This window comes from Lactuca sativa, chromosome 2 (genome assembly GCF_002870075.4).
Source record: "Lactuca sativa cultivar Salinas chromosome 2, Lsat_Salinas_v11, whole genome shotgun sequence".
NCBI classification, from domain to species: domain Eukaryota; kingdom Viridiplantae; phylum Streptophyta; class Magnoliopsida; order Asterales; family Asteraceae; genus Lactuca; species Lactuca sativa.
This window is the reverse complement of record NC_056624.2, coordinates 3,882,441-3,900,233: the sequence shown is the minus strand read 5'-3', so window position 1 is coordinate 3,900,233 and position 17,793 is coordinate 3,882,441. Positions and strand designations below refer to the sequence as shown.

Genomic DNA, 17,793 nt, shown 5'->3' with positions numbered 1-17,793 from the left:
ATACGATCATTACATATGTTGTACTTATAGTATAATAATTCAAACCAATTTGGTCTTAAAGGATTGTTTTTCTTCTTTTTTGTCCTTCATGGATTGTTTCAATTTGCATGAAGGCTTTTGAGCCATAAAAAACGAATCTTTATATACATAAAAGATCATGTGTAACTTTTGTTATCTTTTGAACCAAATGAGATGTCCCCCCTTTTAGTCAATATGAGCAATTGTTTAAAATTGTAGTGTTTAAAATCAAGCTATCTTATTTATAAAAATAAACTGATATTTCTAGTAATTAATTTTTGAGTAGTTGAATATATTAAAATCTAAAAATGACTAGATAGAGGCGTTAACAGTATTTTTCAACCAATCAACCTAAGATATAACCATTTTTTGGTTCCCATAATCACGAAAAAAAAATGAGAAATCAAACCTTCTAAACGAACCTCGAGGAACCCATTTTATGACTCATCACTTCTATTTATTTTTTGGAATAAGGAAGGAAACACACTCTCTGATATATTCTTAATAAATTAGTGTCAAATGAAAACAAGATTTAAAATGAATGAAACAATATTAACGCCAGATAACTATATATCTTGACTATAAACCATTTGATATCACTTATAAATCAAAGAAAACAAAAAACATTGATTGGTTAACCAAACCAATCCATTTTACAAAGTAAGTCATAACTTTTTTTAATTGATAAATCTAATTTACTCCTTAAATTATTTTTAGTTTTATTTATGTTCCAACGAAATTTAACTATAACCTTAAAAAGAGTGGACAATATATATTCAATACCGTTAGTATTAGAAGCTATTTTTATTATTATTTTCAATCAACGGGAAGATTTATACAGTAATACATTTGACTTTATAAAACTAATGAGGTCCAATAAAAGTATTAAGTATACATATTTTTTCTTTGAAATATAGTTAAAGCGGTTGTTAATAAAATCATTATATAAAGCCGAAAACAGGCTCATGCTCCTTGACCCCACCACCAGTTCCCAACCACACCCATGTCTCACCGTTTCATGATTCTCGGTGGTCAATATTCACCCACGCCGACACCGCCAGAACCAACGCCGGACGACCACTACGTAATCTATAGCTCTCAGTTCTTTCTCTTCGTCGGCCTTGTAATCATCTTGTTTTTCTTACTTTGCCTTATCGCCCTCAACGCCGCCGCTCGCTGCACCTGCTTCCGCTGGTTTTCCGGCAACACCGTTACAACCACCCAGAACGATCACTTCTCGCTACCGGCTTCCAAGCTTCTGAGAAGCATTCCAAAGCTCACGTACTCCGGCGATTCCATGACCGAGAGATTCTCCGATTGCGCCATCTGCCTGACGGAATTTGTTGTCGGAGACGAGGTTAGAGTGTTGCCGCTTTGCAGCCATTGTTTTCACGTCGCGTGTATTGACAGATGGATCGTATCTCATTTTACATGTCCGTCGTGCCGGCAAATGTTGTTGAAGACGACAAGGTGTGATAGATGCAATGAGGTGCCGGTTGCCGGAGTGACTGGAACTCAATCTACGGCGGCGGAAATGACGAGTGTTACGATTGACAGGTTTTTGCCCTAGCTTGTGTATAATTCTTGATTAGGGTTAAAAAGAATTGTAGATATATACCTCATTTGAATTATTTTTATATGTTTTATATTTTTTACTCTTATAGTCTTATGTCACAATATTCGTTTATTTTTTTTAATATTAAAATCAAATACATCGATTACATATTTTCTAAATATAGATGTATAAAAATTTATGCAACAGTGATCGGTAGTTTATGAATAAACATGTATGCACATATAAATGTTAGGATCCTTTTAGACTGCATGGTGTGGGTGTGGTCCAAGACCGCACTTCGTGCCACATAAGATGGGAACAGCCTCCAGACCGCGGTCTGGTGCGGCCTTGACCGCAGTGCGGTCCTCCAAAACCGTGTGTTTTGATTGGTTGAGTAAGGATTGATCCGTTGAACATTTAAACTTTTTTTTTTTGCTTGTTCTTTCATATATATATATATATATATATATATATATATATATATATATATATATATATATATATATATATATATATATATATATATATATACCAACTTAATTTTTTTTTCACAATACAATCTCCTCTCTTTTTCAAAAAAAAAAAAATTAAAATCACCACTCGCTCAAAATTTTTTTACGTAGTTTGCTTTAGTTATTTTATTTATGTTTTTTAAGTTTCTAGGATTATTTAAATGTCATGTGTGTGATTTTTTTTTTAGTAACGCAATGTAATGTTTTTTTTTTTAATTTTCAAATAATGAGAAATTATGTTTTTTTTATTAAAATAAAAGTTATATTAAATTAAAATAGTTTTAAAAAAAGAAGTTTTATTAAATTAAAATACTTAAAAAAAAACAAAAAAAATAAAAGAAATGAAAAGTGTGCATCACACCCTTGGTGTGGCAAGAAACCACACTTGAGTGGTAAAAAGTGACATGACGCTTATGTGGAAGGGAAGGGAGTACGGTTTCGGTGGCACCACTCCCTCCAGCCTTACAATAACTATGAACAATTTTTTCAGACTTTGAGAGCGATCAAAAATTTGGTCCCTATAATTTGCTTATTTATTTAGTTTTTAAGAAAAAAGTTTAGAGTTAATAAAGACAAAATTGTAAATTTTGTCCTTAAGTTTGTAAATGATTGGAATTTTAGTTCAAAATGTTTTAAAGTTACATCAAAAAGGTTTTATTTGTTGTTTGCATTTTGTATTTTTATTTTCTATTTTCTTATTTAATTTAACTATTTTCTAAATTAAAATAGAAAATAATGACCCCACTACCTATTACTAACCCACCCACCACCACCTCTCTCTCTCTCTCTAACAAACCACCACCGAAATCCACTGTCACCACCACTACCGTTGAACACCACCACTAACACCAGCTCTAAGGCAAACAAAAAAAAAATCAGATTTGAAAACCAAACACTTATTTTTTTCATATCTGCAATCTCAAACACAACTATCAATTTTCTTGCAAGCTCAATAACACCCAAGAACAACATATTTGAGTTTTCGAGATCTGCAAACAAAAAATCTAAAAACCTCTAGAAAACGAGAGAGAAAACCAAATCAATCTTCCAAATTTATCTTAGACCCATGAACAGCCCATATCATTATGTTTTAGAATCCACCATCTCTTTTTTGATGAAGGATGACAGCGGTGACCCGCTAGTCGAAGAACATAAAGAGCGTCGTCTTCGTCTTGCTCGTTCCCCGACGACGCTGATGATGCTCGTCCGATACCTCTTTTCTCTCTCTTCTACTCGCTGAACAACAACCGGAGTCGTCACCCTCTTTCTCAGTTCGTCTTCTCCGCGTAAGATCATTTCATGTCTAGATCTGGAACCCCCTAATTGAGCAACCCTCCATGGTACACTTACAATGCCGTCTCAGAAAACCCTAATCTACCCGCCGACGCCATGAAACCCTAATCTATTAGCCTTATGTTTTCCGCCTGAGGCATAAAAACCCATGGGTTTTCAGCATTACCTTCATTGGATTTAAAGATCTAGTTTTGGCGATGGGGGAGGTGGCGTTCATATCTCTGTTCGGCGACGGTGGTGGCGGCGTTTGTATCTCCAATCGATGGTAGTTGGTGGTGGTGGTGGTGGTATTTTAGAAAAGACAGATATACGGGAAGGGGTGAGAGGTGGGGTGAGTGTTGTATTTTATTTATGTTTTTATATTTATTGTAAAAAAAATTAAAAAAGAAAATTAAAATGATAAATCCGTCATTTGAAATACATTCAAAAAGTTTTAGACCAACTCGCAATAAAGTTCTTAATTTGGACCATTGGTGCAATTCTAAAATATATTGGACAAAGTCCCAATTTTTGATATACCACGGGGACCAAATTTGTAATCTTGTCGTTAATAAAACTTTCCTTCAAGAGATGAGCTTTAAATTTGGACAGGTATGTGTGTGTGTGTGTGTGTATATATATATATATATATATATATATATATATATATATATATATATATATATATATATATATATATATATATATATATATATATATATATGGCAGCATTTCCAAAATTCATTAATCATTATAAAAAAAACAATTGCAGACTGGTGACTCGCCACATATGGAAATGAGAAGGCTTAGGGACAGACACCGAGAGCCAAACAACCTAACAAATATTAATACAAAAAAATAAAATAAAAAATAACATAACATGATCTAAACGCTAATACATATATAAAGCACAGAAAAACCAAATAAAATTACATTTTTGAGTGTTTCTTAGATGCAAACTCATCAATTATAACATCAAGTTCAATATTATTCCACAAATCTTTTTTAGTGCATAACATAGCCAACCCATTTAATAGATATAAGTGATAAGAGGCTAACTGCTAATAACAAATAGATTAACAAAAAAATAAAACGAGATTAAGAGAGTTCCTTTTTGCTTACTGTTGGCTGCTTGTGATGATGTGAATAACCTTTAAGCAATTGAAAAGTCCCAACACAGTCACAACATAAAATTTTGAAGTTCAACAAAACAGGGAAATCAAAATTAAGACTAACATTCAAAAATTGAAATTAAGCAAATAAATAAGAAATCATCTCTAAAAAAATCGAGAAGCCACTTACTAGGATTCAAAATTAAGAAGATTAGCTCACGAATACAATCACATGCAACAAACATTAAACATTTTTTCGACTGTGAGGTCTTGCACTACAACGGTTGGACTCAAACAAGTGCTGTGCAATAGAGTTTAACGTAACATTCTAATATTATTTAATCCCTATAGCATGCAACCTAAAATATTCGTTTAATAGTTAGTTGACATCAGTAGGGGTTTCACATAACACAAAGCAAGCAACATTCGAGCATCGAACATTAATCAATAAGGAATCACATAATCAGACAATCTTATCACACAACTCCTGAAGATCCATACTCACTAACATGCATTTCTAACCCCCACATATCATATACAAAAGACATCTCACTTAAGCAGACATCCTAGCAAGCAACTCTGAGAAGATCCTTATGTCTATACTAGCATGTAATTCACAAGAGTGTGCTAAAACATAACATTAATGTATGGGTACTTTGGAAAATACTTACTTGAGCTCGGCTAATTGCCTGCATCACACCCCTTTTCTTAAACCTTTTTGGAAAAATCATTTTCTTTTTTAAAGATTTTATTAACTCCTCAGTTTGAGTTCGGACACACTTGAGAGTGTGCCCAAAACTATCAAACCAAGGATCTGATACCAACTTGTAACATCCTAAATCCGCAATAAAAATTTTCATTTTTAATTAAATATAAATCATTGTTTTCAACCAAACCAAAGTCATGAAAAATCAAGATCAAGTACAAGTGTTCCAAAAATAAATATATCATAACATGTCTAAAACATGACATCGAAGGATGTGTACGATCACGCCTTTGCTTTTCCCCGATCATCTAAGGTACCTGAAACAAAAAAAACTTAAACTGTAAGCCAAAGCTAAGTGAGTTCCCCCAAAGTGCCACATAACAGAACATATACAAAACACATACTGGGTCCACAACCTCCTGGCTGTATTATCCCTGGCCCCCAACCTTCCGATTGGATTGCCCTGGTTTACAACCTTTCTGTTGGATTGCCTAACACATACTGAGTCCACAACCTTCCAGTTGGATTACCCATGGCCCACAGCCTCTCGGTTGGATTGCCCGAGCTTGTTAACTGTCAGCACAAAGCAGTACAATCTCAACCCTACCACACTATGTCGACATATATACCAAATATACACATAACAGCAGCCAAATAATCATATAGATCTTAACAGATCATTATATTATAGCAATATTCCAAACCTAAATACACAAACTATTGGGTCAACATTGGTGCCTTCGACCCACAAGTATAGTACGGAAAACTCACCTAACACTCTGAAAAGGATAGCTGAATTAAACTCACCTAACAGGTCACTTATACAATAAACAATGAATTAAACTCAACTACAACTCAAAATACCCAAAGTGCCCCTAGGTCAAACTTGGTCAAAGTCAAAGCTCAAAGGTCAAAATCAACTACAATAGGTTACCACACTGTGACCACTAAATGACCAAATAAACGAGCCTCAACCCAGTTGTGTAACGCTTGGTTTAAGTATTGATCAATTTTCAACATTTTTAGAGTTTTGGGCTGGAACTCGACGAGTTGGGAAGCTCCAACTCGTCAAGTAGAGATCATATTGGACGCGGGATGAAGGACTTACTCGACGAGTTAGAAGTCACCAACTCGACGAGTAGGAGCTGGAAAGGGAAACCCTAATTTTCAGGGTTTGTACTCTATTTAAAAGCCTTAAGCCTCACGTGTAGCCTCCCTTGTCACCCCCTTGTCCAGAGAAACCCTAAATCGTGTCTCATCTCCCATTTTGTGTGTATGTGAGCTTGGAAAGTGATTCTTGGTGCTCTTTTGGAAGGAACTTGAAGATTGAAGAAGTTGGATTAAGTGGAAGGCAATAGATCCGAGATTTCCTTTAGTGTGGCAACCATTTAAGGTATAAAGTCGAAACCTTGACCTTCCATTGCTTAGATCTTATTTTATGAGAGTTTATGGCCATTATTAGCCTAGTTTGGTACCATTCTTGGTTTTGAGCATGAGTTGAAGATATGGATTTAGATCTGGACATCTCAGGGCCTTTGGGGACTTAAAGTTGCCAACTTTATCAAGTCTTGGCCCTCCTTCATGCTCTAGGTCCCTAGAAAATCCTTGATTAAGTGTTTTAGCCTTGTGAGGCCTTACATGCACGTAACGTTTGCAACTTTACGTGGTAACTACACCATAAGGGGTTGGATCTATGATTTGGAGCCTTGGATTCCACTGGAATGGACTAAACACAAAAAGGACTGAAGGGACTCGACGAGTGGCTTAGCCGACTCGGCGAGTCAGGTCGGGTTTACCTGTTTCTGAGATTCTGAGTGGTTTCGGTGAAGGATTAGGGTTTTTGGTCTACATGAGTTTTCGGTCTTCTGGATATTATGACAACCTGATATTTCAACTCTATGTAATGACCTAAAAAGTCAAGTATTGTAACCACTTTTGATATAATGAAATTAACTTCGAATTTAAAATGTTCAAAAGTCTCTTTTTGGTTACCTACTATGTTAGATATCATTAAGCTGGGATCGTACATAAAAAGAGCGTCCAAATCTGACTTCGTATAAGGAAGTTATGATTTTTCCAAGTTCAGCATAGCGGCAAACAGCTAAAAACTCGAGACAAAGATCGAGCGACTTTTGGCCGGAATGACCTAAATGAGAATCGAAGGTCTCGACAATGGTTTTTCAACGGTAAAAAGTCTGGCAAAAACAGACGTCGGATAATGAAGTTATGAGTTTCTAACGAAATTTTCTTACAGCGAACTTTTAAAAATAAATAATAAAAATAATTTCAAAATTTGCTGACGAAGTCTAAACGAAAGTCGTAGAGCATAGTCTCACCTACACGTGGATATAAAGAACGTCGAAAGCAGATTTCGTATGAAGAAGATATGAATTTTTGAATTTTATTAAATAATAAAAATATAAATTTTAAATCAAAATTCGGTATTATCCGAAGGAGGAGTCACTAGGCCAATCCGAGTTACGCCCAGCGTACTCGAGGACTAGGCCTCGGATCGTCCACGTCGCCCCTATGCGAGGCTATGCCCCGTCCCATCCGAAGTTCCGAAGCAGTCGAGGATGCAGTCACGCATGACGCACGCGTACGCCCAACGTACCAAGGCGGTTCCCAGCCCCTATAAAAGGGATACGAGGGTTCCGAAGAAAGGGCCCAATTCCTCTCATCTTTCTAGAGTTTTTGCCTCGTTTTCCGTGCATGTAATATCCCGTAGCCCCGGTTTCCTTGCTCAAGTCCCGAAGGTCGTTTGTGCTCCCGAGATTCCCGAGAAAATCCGCTTTCTCGGGTCGAAGTTCTGCTCAGATTTTATCTCGCCTTCCTCGATCTTGCAAGTGAGTTCATACCCCTATAATCCACACTTTTAAATGTTTTATAAATGCTTTTATATGCTTTTAAGGGGGAAATACAAGTAAAACACACGATTATTATCGGGTGTTATATAAAGTTTCATTATACACTTTTTATCAATGGAATCATAGGTGGTTTATAACTATTATAGGGAAACTTTCGTATGCAAAATATATCATGATAACATATTATCTTTTGAAATGAAAAAGTTTGTTATATATATAAATCAAATACTCTGCTTATACTGTATGTATATGTGTCCATCTTTGGCCCTACAAAAATTATACTTTTCATAACAAGTGAGCATTTCACTAGGGTTTACTATACAAACGAGACACACTTTTAGAAAACTGTAATAGGTATAGTTTTACGAGAACATCACGAACTTTTACATACTAGAAACACTATTTCAAGAAGTCACTTTCATATACAAGAACAAACGAACATTTTCACACGTAAATCTGTTTTATACTAAGTTTTGTGAGGCATTAAACTTCACGTACGTTCGAGTACACATTTCAAGTCCTGTATTATATACCAAAATCCCTTGGAGGGGGAGCATGGTGTTTGTGTATAGATCTATACGGGATTGACAACCCCGCGCCCTGACTGTTAGCTACAGTACACCATTTGGGGTGACAAACGTCAGAACATTCCAACGCCTGAAGAACGTTGTGTATAGGCAAATCCAGTAAATAGCATGGTTATAAAACTCACATGGAGTATTAAAAACACATTGATTTACGGGGTTTTTCAGACGTCTTGACGACTTTACACGTACATAAATTAACTACTTTAGGCATGAAAAACATTATTGTGTTACAGTTTTAGAATTTCTAAACTGCCACCCACATACGAAAAAACATAAATTTTCAAGAAACAAACTTTGGTCTTGATAGAAGGCTACATTTATATCAGTAGAAAATATGGGATTTTCTAGGAAGAAACAAACAAAAACAGACCATATCATTTTAGTTCATACAAATATTGTCATTTAATACTTATGAACTCACCAGCTTAAATGCTGATGTACTCTTTCAAAACTACTTGTATGTCCCAGGGATTCAGTAATTACAGGTAATAATCAGCTTTTGAAGAAGGAACGCTGCGGTGCCAGTTTAAATTCATATTTTGGCATCATATTGTAATTGGTTTTGAACATGTACCTTTTAACAATGTAAACTTTCAATTATATATATGATGGTTATATTGCTTTTTTTACTACGTATTCATTTGTTACGGTACTACATGAAGTCATCCGCCCCCGAACGTTTCTGCCGTTCCGGTTTGGGGGTGTGACAGATTGGTATCAGAGCAATGTTTATAGTGAACTAAGTATATCGAACCACATAAGATATACAAACTATAAATGCTTAAGGGACTAATACTCTCTGACAAAACATTTTTTTGTTTTACGCCTAAGCCGCGTTTCGTTTAACTTAAATTGTTAGTTCATTTAAGTACAAGTACATGCAAACAACAACTTATTTTCATAATTATAACTATACAAGAAGTATTTAGGCAAGTTGGGATACTACGATTAAGCCTCGATATAGGTAATCAGATTTGGGACAAATATAGCATGATCAATTATATTTATCCGAGATCGGACCAATGTATATCGAGGAATGCTCGTAGTGAGCAACAAGTCGAAACTTACCAAAACATCACAAGGATCAAACACACGAATTTAAATACTATAGGAGTATTTGGTACATAAAATAGTTTAACCTACATGTTTAGTCTTACATGTTCCAAATTTTGCTCTAATCTTATAACCTTATTCTCGTACAGTCAAATGGTTGGATTTCATCACCCCGACGACCCCTACTATCCCAACCAAGGCAACGGGGGATGGATCGAAGAGGATCCCGAGGAGGACGAAGAACCCATAGAATCGGATGAAGGGGAGGACTCCGGTACCGACTCAGAGCCGGAAGTAATCAACCCACCACCCGCACAACCTCCCGTCTTCGTGAGAAACTTTCAAGGACCGACTCCCGTTTGGGGAAGTCACCTCCACCATTGGAGCCAGCAAAAAAGTCTACGCCCTCCCTACGGCATGTGTCGAGACTTCTATGATGTCCGCGGCGGAGGTTCAGCCGATCGAGCACTCCCAGTCATGGTGGGCAAGCTAGCCAACCAATCCTATAAATCCGGAGTTCAAGCTAGCCAAATTCGTGAAGTCAATGTGGAAGTACAGGTTCACACTTCCGACATCCGTAGGCTAGATAAAGCTCAGGATAATGCCCAACTCCAAACCGAAGCATTCCAAGCACAAATGATTGCAGCCCTCTCCGAGATAAGGGAACAACAAGCCGCCTTTGATAGGCGTCTTATGGAACCAAAGCAATCGGATGCGGAGTCAAGCTCCAAGCGCAACCTACGTCGCAAGTAGTGCTTGCCAAATCCCAAATTTTGTTATAAGTTAGGACCTCGGCTAAAAGTTTTTTTTTTTTTTTTAACTTTGTAATCGGAGACCCGTAGAGGGGTCAAATTTTCGTGATCGTTGTATCAACTATTATATTAATATAATTGGCATGCTATTATTACTAGATTGAGTATTTCGTTCAGTCCTTAAAATATTATGGAGAAACGATACGCTTGTTTCATATATTCGGATTTGCGAATAACTTCCATTCTTCTATCTTTGAGACTCATACTATCATCGGTTGTTGAACTATAGCGATTTAGCTCATGAGACACATTCATTTTCTATGCTATGAAATTCTTACCTTTGTCTTTTCAACCTATAGTTGAAGGATGCCTCCGCGTAGAAACCCGAGACGAAACAACGGTGGGGAAGCACCGATACCACCACTGCCTCCACCTCCTCAATTTGATGCTGCCATGTTCCAAGCAGCAGTCACAGCAGCTGTGGCGGCTGCCATGTCACAAATCAATACCCCTGTTACTACTGGTTTGGGAATCGGCACACTTCCTTCCAACCATGGCAAGAGTCATGGGCAACCCCGAGAGTGCACCTATAAAGACTTTACAAATGCCAAACCCCGGATGTTTAATGGAACTGGTGGTGTGATGATTTTGAGGCAGTGTATCAAAAGGACAGAATCAGTCTTTGAAATCTGATCCTGTCCCGAGCACAGCAAAGTCAAGTTTGCTACTTTCACGCTTACTAATAGAGCTTTAACTTGGTGGACTGGCCACGTTAAGGCACTTACTTTGATAGTGGCGAATGCAATAAGCTGGTAGAGCTTAAAAATCATGCTGATGAGAGAATACTGTCCACGAGGAGAGATTCAAAAACTCGTGCACGAACTCTGGACTCTTGGAATGATTGGTACCAATATAGCAACTTATACCAACAGATTCTGCGATCTAGCAATCCTTTGTCCAGATATGATTGCTCCCGAGAGCAAGAAAATAGAGTGATACATTTGGGGACTGTCGCCCCAAATTCATTCAAGTGTGTTAGCTTCAAAACCAGACACTTTTGAAAGTGCCAAGGAGCTGGCACAATCTCTTGTTGATCACGGAAGTCATCAAAACCCAACAATTTCTGCACCAGAACCACAAAAGGGAAACAACAACAACAACAACAACAACAACAACAACAACAGGAAGAGAGGATGGAATAAGGGGAAGGGTGGGTCTTCCCAAGAATCCTCGAAGAAACAACAACTAGTTACAGTGAATGCTGCTACTGTACCTACTACCGTTCCTACAAATCTCTACCCAACAAAGCCTTATGTGGGTAACCTTCCAAAGTGCACCAAATGCACTTACCACCACAATGGACCTTGTCGGGAAATGCAGTGCTCCAGCTGCAACAGAAAGGGACACACTGTCCATTTCTGTAGAGCCCCCGTAAAGCCGATCACTCAAGTTCCTAATGCTGGTGTAGGCCAAGCTTGCTACGGTTGTAGCGAGGTGGGCCACTACAAAAGAAACTGCCCGTAGGCAGCGAATACCGGCGGAGTGGGATGAGTTTTGGCTATAGGCCACGAAGAAGCCGTAGTTGATCCTACAGTAGTTGCTGGTACGTTTCTTCTCGATAATTCATATGCATGCATACTATTCGATAGTGGAGCAGAGAGAAGCTTCGTGAGTCAAAATTTTATTCACTTACTTAAACATAAACCTAGCATGTTAGAAAAATCATTCACTATAGTAATGGCAAACAGAAAAATGGAAAACACTAACTACATATACATGGGTTGTACAATAACTTTAGACGGTTATTCTTTCCCAATCAACCTCATGCCGGTCCAAATTAAAAGTTTCGACGTCATAGTAGGCATGGATTGGTTAAGTCTTCTTCGCGCCGACATCATGTGCTTTGAGAAAGCAGTTCGTCTTAATCTCCCTAACAACGAAACATTAGTGATTTATAGCGACAAATCAAGTACAGACCTCCGCATCATTTCGTGCATCCAAGCTCGAAAGTGTTTGCGGAAGGATTATCATGCATTTCTTGCACACATCGTCGATACGAGTCAGGAAGTAAAGGAAATTAAGAGCATTCCGGAAGTACGCGACTTTCCCGATATCTTTCCAGAAGAACTACCGGGATTACCACCGCAGCGTCAAGTCGAGTTTAGAATCGACTTAGTTCTAGGGGTAACCCCAGTAGCCAAATCGCCTTATCGTCTGGCACCAGCAGAGATGCAAGAACTTTCCAGTCAGCTTAACGAACTCCACCAAAAAGGATTCATAAGACCAAGCTTTTCACCTTGGGGAGCACCGGTCTTGTTTGTAAAGAAGAAAGACGAATCGTTCTGTATGTGCATTGACTACAGAGAACTGAACAAACTTACTGTCAAAAATCGTTACCCTCTGCCCCGCATTGATGACCTATTTGATCAACTTCTAGGAGCAAGCTACTTCTCGAAGATAGATCTGCGATCCTGATATCACCAATTACAAGTACCAGAGGAGGATATTCCCAAGACAACCTTCCGAACCTGTTATGGACACTACGAATTTGTAGTGATGCCGTTCGGATTAACCAACGCACCAGCGGTATTCATGGACCTAATGAATAGGGTGTACCGTCCTTACTTGGATCAGTTCGTCATCGTCTTCATCGATGATATACTTGTCTACTCCCGAAGTAAGGAAGAACATAGTCAACACCTACGAAGAGTCTTAGAAACACTACGATCGGAGAAGCTCTATGCGAAGTTCTCTAAATGTGAATTTTGGATTCGAAGAGTCGAATTTTTGGGTCACGTTGTTAGCGAAAAGGGGATACACATGGACCCCTCCAAAATTAAGGCCATTGAGAACTGGTCGGCACCAAAGACACCTACAAAGATTCGACAATTTCTAGGTCTCGCTGGCTACTATCGCAGATTCATAAAGAACTTCTCTAGCATTGCGAAACCTCTTACTACATTAACCCAGAAAGGTGTGGCCTTTGATTGGGAAGCAAAACAAGAGAAGGCGTTCCAAACACTGAAACAGGCCTTGTGCACCGCACCGATAATATCCCTCCCCGAAGGGATAGAAGATTTCGTAGTGTATTGCGATGCATAAAATCAAGGACTTGGTTGTGTCATTATGCAAAGAGGGAAGGTTATTGTCTATGCCTCCCGTCAGCTTAAGATACACGAAGTAAACTATACAACACACGATCTTGAGTTAGGAGCAGTTGTATTTGCTCTGAAGATCTGGAGACACTACCTGTACGGAACAAAGAGTACTATTTTCACCGACCACAAGAGCCTTCAACACATTTTCGATCAGAAGGAGCTCAACATGCGACAACGACGATGGGTCGAGCTACTCAATGACTACGAATGTGAAATTCGTTATCATCCCGGCAAGGCCAATGTAGTAGCTGACGCCCTCAGTCAAAAAGAATACACTGGTCGGAGAGTCAAATCTCTGACTATGACTATCCATTCCCACTTATCCACGCAAATTAAGGAGGCTCAACTAGAAGCTTTGCAACCTGAAAATATGACGGGTGAATCCTTGAGAGGAATGGAAAAGAATCTATAAATCAAGGGTGGCGGATCATATTATATCATGGACCGTATCTGGACACCGAGACATGGTGGCTTCAGAGACGTGGTCATGACCGAAGCACACAACACGAGGTATTCTGTAACAACCCGATATTTTAACTCTTTGTATTGACCTAAAAAGTCAAGTATTGTAACCATCTTGGGGTAATAAAATTTACTTTGAGAATAAAATGCCCCAAAAAGTATCTATTTAAATTACTATTATGTGTAATATCATTAAACCGGGATCATACTTAAAGAGAATGCTCAAATCCGGCTTCGTATATTGAAATTTAGATTTTTCCAAGTTCGGCTTAGCAGCAGACAGCTAAAAACTCGAATCGGAGATCGAACGACTTTTGGCCGGAATGACCTAAACGAGAATCGAAGGTCTCGACAATGGTATTTCAGCGGTAAAAAGTCTGGCAAAAACCGACGTCAGATAACGAAGCTATGAATTTTTGAAGAAATTCCTTAAACACGATGAGTTATAAAATAAATAATAAAAATAATTTCGGAATTTGCCAACGAAGTCTAAACGAAAGTTGTAGAGCGTAGTCTCACCTACGCGTGGATATAAAGACCATTGAAAACGGAGTTCGTATGAAGAAGATATGAATTTTTGAAGTTTATTAAATAAATTATATATTTATTTAATTCAAAAATCAAGTATTATCCAAAGAGGAGTCAGCGTCCTCATCCGAGGTACGCGCCGCGTACCCCTATACGCCCTGCATACCCGAGGGTATTGGCCTCGGATCGTCCACGTCGCCCTATGCGAGGCTACCGACCCGTCCGACCCGCCGTCCCATCCGACCCGCCGTCCCATCCGAATCCGAGGCAGTCGAGGCTTCGGTAATGCATGACGTACGCGTACGCGCTGCGTACGAGCGTACGCCCCGCGTACGAGGCTTCTCAGACCCCCTATAAATAGAATGCGAGGCTTTCCGAAAAAAATGCTCAATTCTCTCCTTTCTCTCACGATCTTACCTCGATTTCCGTGCCCGTTCAAACCCGAAGCCCTGGTCATTTTTGCTCAAGTCCCAAGGGTCGATTTTACTCCCGAGATTCCCGAGAATCCCGAGAAAAGTCCGTTTCCCGAGGCGAAACTCTGTCCGGTTTTCCATCTCGCTATCTTCAAACTACCAAGTGAGTTCATATCCCCCTTCGAACACTCTTTAAATACATTTTAAATGCTTTTATACTCTTTTCGGGGAGGAATACAAGTAAACATACCGTTATTATCGTGTAAAATCTCATTTACTCATTTCTATCAAATGAATCACTTGTGATTTAGTTCTATTATGCGGAAACTCTTGTTATACTTTACATGCAATAGTTTTATACAAAGTTTTTAGTAACGCCAAAGCATCTTTTGTTGTTAAAACCGTTTCATATATTCTAAAAACTTATAATTTATGTTGGTCAAACATTGTGAAAAGGGATAAACTTTGCATACAAAACTATCACTTTAATACAGACTTAGTTGAGAATCCATGAGACGAGTATATCTTCAAACACTGCCTTTTAGATAAAAGGTATCGCTACAAGTCCTGTCTATAACCAGAGTCTCCCGTTCGGAGAACGTGTCAAATGTGTATAGATCTATACGGGAAGTCATGATCCCGCGCCCTGACTGTTAGCTACAGTCCGTCTTTTGGGGTGACAGTTTGTCATAACGCTACGATGCCTGAAGAACGTCGCTATAGGCATATTATGTTCAGTATGGTTATAAAACTCATCGGATATACAACTATTATAGTACTTTTGAATAATGAATAAGTAGTTACTACGGTTATTCATTATCTAACAAACTGAAATCTTCTAATAGGTTTATTATATAAATCTATGTTTAAAACTTTTCTAAAGCATGTGGATTGCTTCAAAATGTCAGTCTTTGACATTAAACAAACAACTATTAGGAAAATAAGGGATTTTCTTGGTTCAACTATCTATGTTTTTCAATACCAACATTCTCATGCATTTCACACTTTTATAAGGAAATATGGGGTTTTCTTGGAAAATATATACACTCATTTTGGAATGACATTCAATGTTCCTAAATCACTTATGAACTCACCAACTTAATTGTTGACACTTTTTCTTTGAAATAACTTGTATTCTCAGGGAATCGTTAAGCAGGTTTGGAAATCAACTTTTGGTGAATAACGCGCTGGCATTATTACTTCTTTTGAAAGATGTTTATGCATTTATCTTTTGGACATGTAATGAATACAATGATGTAAACATTTTAAAACCTTTATATATGATGGTGTGTACTTTCCTTTCTATGAACTGTTATGATACTGAACATGACGTCCTCCGCCCCCGAACGTTTCCGCCGTTCTGGTTTGGGGGTGTGACAGATTGGTATCAGAGCACCGTTTATAGTGAATTAAGTATATCAAAACCATTTTTGGTATACAACTATAAACTCATCTGGGCAAAAACACTCTGAGAAGAGTCATACTTTTGAAATTAAATTTATTTAGTTTTTGAAAAGTAAGCATGCATTCATTTCGTACTAATAACAGTTTCACATCGTACCATTTGAGAAGTATTATAAATAAGTTGTGCAGTACAGGTACGCCTTGGGACACATAATCGGAACTGGGAAGGATATAGCCTGATCAACTATATTTGTGCGAGAGCCGACTAACGTGTGCCGAGGAGTGTCTGCAGTGGACAACAAATTTTAAAACTTACCAAATCGTTACTAGAATCAAACACAAGAATTTAAATACTATAGGAGTATTTGCTATCTAAACTAGTTTAACTTACATGTTTTGCATGTTTCGACTTTATTCAATTCTTATAATCCTATTTCTCGTACAGTCAAATGGCTGGATTTCACCACCCCAATGATCCCTACTTTCCCAACCAAGGCAACGGAGGATGGATCGAAGATGATCCCGAAGAGGACGAGGAACCCATAGAATTGGGTGATGACTCTGGTACTGACTCAGAGCCGGAAGTGATCGATCCGCCACCCATTCAACCTCCTATCCATGTGAGGAACTTCCACGGACCCACTCCCGTCTGGGGAAGTCACCTCCATCATTGGAGCCAACAACAAGGCATATGCCCTCCCTACGGCATGTGTCGGGACTTTTATGATGTCCGCGGTGGAGGTTCGGCTGATCGAGCACTCCCGGTAATGGTGGGTAAGTTAGCCAATCAGTCCTATCAGTCCAGGGTTCAAGCAAGCCGACTTCGGGATGTCAACGTGGAAGTGCAGGTTCACACTTCTGACATCCGTAGGTTGGACAAGATACAAGACAATGCTCAACTCCAGTCTGAGGCATTTCAGGCACAGATGATTGCAGCCCTAGCCGAGTTAAGGGAGCAACAAGCCGCTTTTGATCGGCGTCTAGTGGAATCGAAGCAATCAGATACGGAGTCAAGCTCCAAGCGCAACCTACGTCGCAAATAGTGCTTGCCAGGATTTCAAATTTTGTTATAAATTAGGACTTCGGATAAGAATATTATTTTTTTTTCTTAAAACTTTCTGTAATCGGAGACCTTTAGAAAGGTCAAAAAGTTTTGTCTAAACCCTGATGTAACACAACTATATGTTTAATATATATAGGGCATATCTCTTTCTCGTTTTAATTATGTGTAGTCCGTGCAATTCATAAGTACATCCATTCAAACATTGTTAATGAATTAAGCTCAAAACCCTGTGTTGGCCAAAACCAAATTCTTAATCTATTTAAGATAGTTAACACAATATCATTTAACTTGCAACCACCAAAACTTATAATACCTCATGTTTCTTTTGGCA

At 38.3% G+C, this 17,793-nt stretch overlaps 1 protein-coding gene across 1 annotated transcript; it reads left to right on the top strand.

Annotated features, from left to right (window-relative positions):
- The first annotated feature begins 924 nt into the window (after positions 1-924).
- Positions 925-1,673, top strand: LOC111899002 (RING-H2 finger protein ATL8). Its single transcript, XM_023894878.3, has one exon. It carries the CDS (start codon positions 1,022-1,024, stop codon positions 1,586-1,588), a length of 567 nt encoding a protein of 188 aa, XP_023750646.1. The 5' UTR covers positions 925-1,021; the 3' UTR covers positions 1,589-1,673.
- The last annotated feature ends 16,120 nt before the right edge of the window (positions 1,674-17,793 follow it).

Coding starts and splice junctions, on each gene's coding strand:
- LOC111899002 (XM_023894878.3), top strand. CDS start 1,022: ATGTCTCACCGTTTCATGATTCTCGGTGGTCAATATTCACCCACGCCG.